The sequence below is a fragment of the Dendroctonus ponderosae genome, unplaced genomic scaffold (genome assembly GCF_020466585.1).
Source record: "Dendroctonus ponderosae isolate FM_Combo_2020 unplaced genomic scaffold, Dpon_F_20191213v2 Dpon_F_20191213_10, whole genome shotgun sequence".
Lineage (NCBI taxonomy): Eukaryota > Metazoa > Arthropoda > Insecta > Coleoptera > Curculionidae > Dendroctonus > Dendroctonus ponderosae.
Genome location: NW_026017111.1, coordinates 401,089 through 405,072, shown reverse-complemented (window position 1 = coordinate 405,072; position 3,984 = coordinate 401,089). Strand labels below are relative to the sequence as shown.

The 3,984-nt window shown below is 41.8% G+C and overlaps 3 protein-coding genes across 3 annotated transcripts in view; 2 read left to right on the top strand and 1 right to left on the bottom strand.

Moving 5' to 3' along the window:
- LOC109537240 (glucose dehydrogenase [FAD, quinone]) overlaps positions 1 to 3,984 on the top strand; it is a 386,158-nt gene that overhangs the window by 3,837 nt on the left and 378,337 nt on the right. The gene's annotated exons all lie outside the window — the stretch shown is intronic.
- LOC109537242 lies at positions 27 to 2,464 on the top strand. Its single transcript, XM_019903870.2, has 7 exons — positions 27 to 733; positions 785 to 930; positions 982 to 1,175; positions 1,369 to 1,483; positions 1,543 to 1,718; positions 1,774 to 1,993; positions 2,048 to 2,464. The coding sequence occupies exons 1-7, from the start codon at positions 561 to 563 to the stop codon at positions 2,236 to 2,238; spliced, it is 1,215 nt and encodes a 404-aa protein (XP_019759429.2). The 5' UTR covers positions 27 to 560; the 3' UTR covers positions 2,239 to 2,464.
- The window catches only part of LOC109537241 (protein CBFA2T1-like), a 22,559-nt gene continuing 21,740 nt past the window's right edge, over positions 3,166 to 3,984 (bottom strand). The window contains exon 12 of the mRNA XM_048662097.1: positions 3,166 to 3,699. Within this exon, the coding sequence (XP_048518054.1) occupies positions 3,601 to 3,699 (99 nt within the window). The 3' untranslated portion in view covers positions 3,166 to 3,600. The remainder of the gene's footprint in view (positions 3,700 to 3,984) is intronic.

Here is a 3,984-nt window from a genome sequence, read left to right as displayed (position 1 = left end):
GAAACGTCAAGGAGAAATTCTAGCGAACGACGGCCTTAAAACCCGAAAAACCCTTTAGTTTCAAGGAATGGCCTCGAAAGTCTTTCTCTTTTGATAGTTTTTAGGTTGTTCTTCTCTTACTGAACCGTGCCCGAAGTGTTTCTAGCGACTTTCACATCAAATTGCCTTTAAACAGCTAAACTTTCAATGCTGAATTCTCAATCTGCTAATGTAGCGGTTGAGTGCGAAAAATAACTGCCCAGAATGGCTGATCAGAACAGACACTGCTTAGAATGGAGCAAAACACTCTCAACTTACAAAAGTTCAGGATGTTCTTCTCTTACTGCGTCGTGCCTGAAAAGTTTMAACACACATTATCTACATTCCCAACTAGCCCTAAACATTGAGGAACATTTAAAAAATTTAAACACCGCGAAGCTCAAAACATTCAACAGTAWGCACAAGAACTTTGTAGATTCCGGGTCAAACTTCCAACTGCATCTGAAAGTTTCAATCTSATCTCAAAACGAACTCACCAAGCAATTTTCCTCCTCCCAGGCAACGATTCTTCAGCCACCATCATGTTGGTACCAGTTTGGTTCACCAAGGAGCTCTTCCAAAACGCCCTGCGCATTTTCCACCAAAACTCCGACATCCACGTCTTGGATGTGTCGACTAAAGACGCCATTCCAGCTGGGGAAAACTACACCAGCGACCTCTTTAGAAGCACCATCAAGTATCGCTGCTCCAAAAGGTAACTCCAACTCCCACCAATCTTCTTCCTCACACTCTAGTTCTGTTCCAGTGGGAGAATCGAAGTGATTTCCGTGATAGTCAAATGCGCCAACGAGGAGGGCGGTGTGAAGGAGAACCTGGAGAAGGAGCTGAACTTGTTCGAGAAAGAGGCGGAGATGTTTGGCAGGACGTTTCCGGCCATGTACGATGTCCTGGGTGGGATGAGGAATGTTTTCTGCAGTTTGAAGACTAACTGTTGGGTTTCAGGAAGTTTCTACACCCTGTCCTCTAAGTGCCTGCTCACCTCTTTGGTTCCTCACAAAATCATCATTCTGGAGGACTTAACGGCGTTGGGGTTCAATGTTCTTCCCAGACATATTGGCTTCGATCTGGAACACTGCTTCCTGGTTGTGGAAAAATTGGCTCAAATGCATGCAGCTTCAGTTATAATGTACGAAAATGTAAGTAGACTCTATAGATATAGAAGATTCTATTAGCACTAAAAATTTAGAATAGATTTCCTTGCCAGGTGTAAGTGGGTGTTTCTGCTAAACTCCCTTCGTGTTTAATTGTTGCTTAAGCAGCAGTTGTTCATTTGCGGCTACAGAAGGCAACGCAAAGACAAAAAAAATAAATAAAAATTGCCTCTTTTAGGATCCTTCTCTTGTTAAACTGTACTCTGAAGGGCTTTACGGCAATAATCCACTTACTCGAGATTGGGTGGCTGCTGGCTACAAAGGACTAATCGATGCGTGCTCGCGATGGCCTGGTACGTTAAATATGGGTAGGCGATAATCTCTACATTCCAAAAAACCTCCAAACATCCAGGATTTGAGAAGTACGGCTACAAGCTGCAGGCTCTAGGCGAACAGGCTCTGGATCGAGGCTTCAGGGCGCAAAAGCGCAAACTGGGAGGCTTCAACGTGTTAAACCACGGCGACTTATGGGTGAACAACATGATGTTTGCCTATCATCCGAATGGAAATCTGAAGGACATGCGATTTGTACGTTCCAATTCAAGCAGATCGTGATGGTCCGTTGATTAATTCCCTCTGGCAGATCGACTTCCAAATGAACATCTTCACCAGCCCAGCCATCGACCTGCACTACTTCATTGCAACCAGTACCAAAATCCAGGTGAAGCTCGACCATATCGAGATTATCCTCGATCATTACTATGCGCAGCTGATCGCTAACCTGGCCAAACTGCAGTACTCTCTGGAACGGGTACCGTCACGGGAGCAGTTTAAAAAGGACTACAACTATCGAGCTTTTTATGGTACCAGCCAGACTCTGGAAGCACATTCAGTGGTCACTTATGCTGGTTTCGTAGGGTTGATGGGCGCAGCCACAGTGCTGGCTTTCGTCAAGGCTGCAGAAGGACGCACTGATGCCTCCTTTGAAAACATCATCAAGGACGAAAGTCCTGAGGGATTTCGGTATCATGCGTACAACAACGAGCGGTACCGCAAGCACATGGAACATCTGCTGCCGTACTATGATAGCTTCGGAATCTTGGATTAGAGAGGTCGCAAGATGACAGGGATCAGTCACTGTAGATACTTTGTACTTCTTAGAATATGTTTGAGTAAAAGCTTATAAGCACCAAACCGTTTTTGAAGTGATAACTTTTTATGGGAGGGTGAATCGGTTTTTCTCGGTTGAGGCTTGGGACGCACATATGCACTTTTAGTGCGGGTGCATCTGTACATCTGATAAACTTTTCAAATACACATTGCGTTATTAAACTGACAGTGATTTTGATTTATCAATTATTGAGTGTGATTATTGTGTTCGTGCAGTTTATTTTATAACGCTGATAACAATGAATCAACAAATTATCAAGAGAGAAGCTGCAGATACTGCAAATACTAGGTTAAGGGTGCTCATGTACTAAATGCCTGTTCGAGTTTCGCCTTCTTTTMAACTTACAATTMAAGTACACACACAATTATACACACTAAAGCAGTTTAAGTGCAMAAAATGCAGATCGTCCATCAATTTGCAGAAAAATGTATTACACACTTTTGAAAATCATCTTCAAACGACCGGGTATTTATCATTGCAAATGAGATYGCAAATTGCCATGCACTGTTAAATTGTGTGTCAAATATTGTTTTAAGAACTAACAATCGATGTTGTGCAGCAAAATTGTGCCTAAGRTCCACTACAATAAAGYTTTTGAAAAACYGTTGGACCTATTTTAACTTGCCTGATTGACTTCAGTTTTGTCTGAAGACAAGGAGTTRCCGATAACAACTTCAAATTCGAACAATCAARCCAAATGTTTTTCGTCCTCGTTACTTCGTAACCAAATACGGTTYCYGTTTTTTTCTCCATCTTCTCAAATGCTCTCAACCGCTTGATGCCTTCGCTTCAGTACTTTTCATAGACATTTATAGAAACTGTASATTGAACCATCGCTATTGTGACTAATAAATACACTAAAACTTTGGGAGTATTTAAACATTTATTTACATCAACGAAACAAACATTAAGTCTACTTACAGGCTATTAAGTATTGCATTAAGGAGATCACAATAAATTAAAAACGAGAACAATACGAAACCGTTTCAGACTAGAAAAGTGGTTGTTTTGCCTTTATTTTGGGTAAGTTGTACGGAATCTAATCTTCCTGATCCGTTCGCGCAAAGCGCAAAAGACCAAAGTCCCTAATCAACCACCGCTTATTAATCCCAAAGTGACAACAGTGCAAATACCTGTACAAAACGTGTTTTTTAATTAGTGAATTACATCGAGAGGTGAAAAGACACGTTGACAAAGTGGTGATTATACACATGTAAACGGTGCTTGGAATCATATTACACATGGCCCATGTGCGGCGAAAACTCAACATTTCCGCAACTTTCTGCCTCTTTTTGCGTGTCACTTTTTAGATCGCGTGTCCGCCGTCTGTGGCGTCGGTGTCGTCTGAACTGATGATGGCGTCGTGACGAGAACAGGCCGCTTTTCCTTGGTGCAGGCCTGGAAAGCGTGATAATACAGAAGTTGGAACATGCAAGATGAACGTGTGTGAGTTGCAATTGTTCTCACCAAATTATCAATTGTATGCAATAAAACTGAAAACGTTAACCAGAAAGTTAAATGTTTTTTAAACAACTGAACAATTGACAAACATTCCCACTAAATTGACAATCTTTGCAACGATTAATAATCACATTTAGAAATGTTTTTCGGGCTTTGAAGCCGTGGTCCATGGGAATTTCTTCCTGACGTTTCGTCCACAACTGCGCTGGACATTATCAAAGG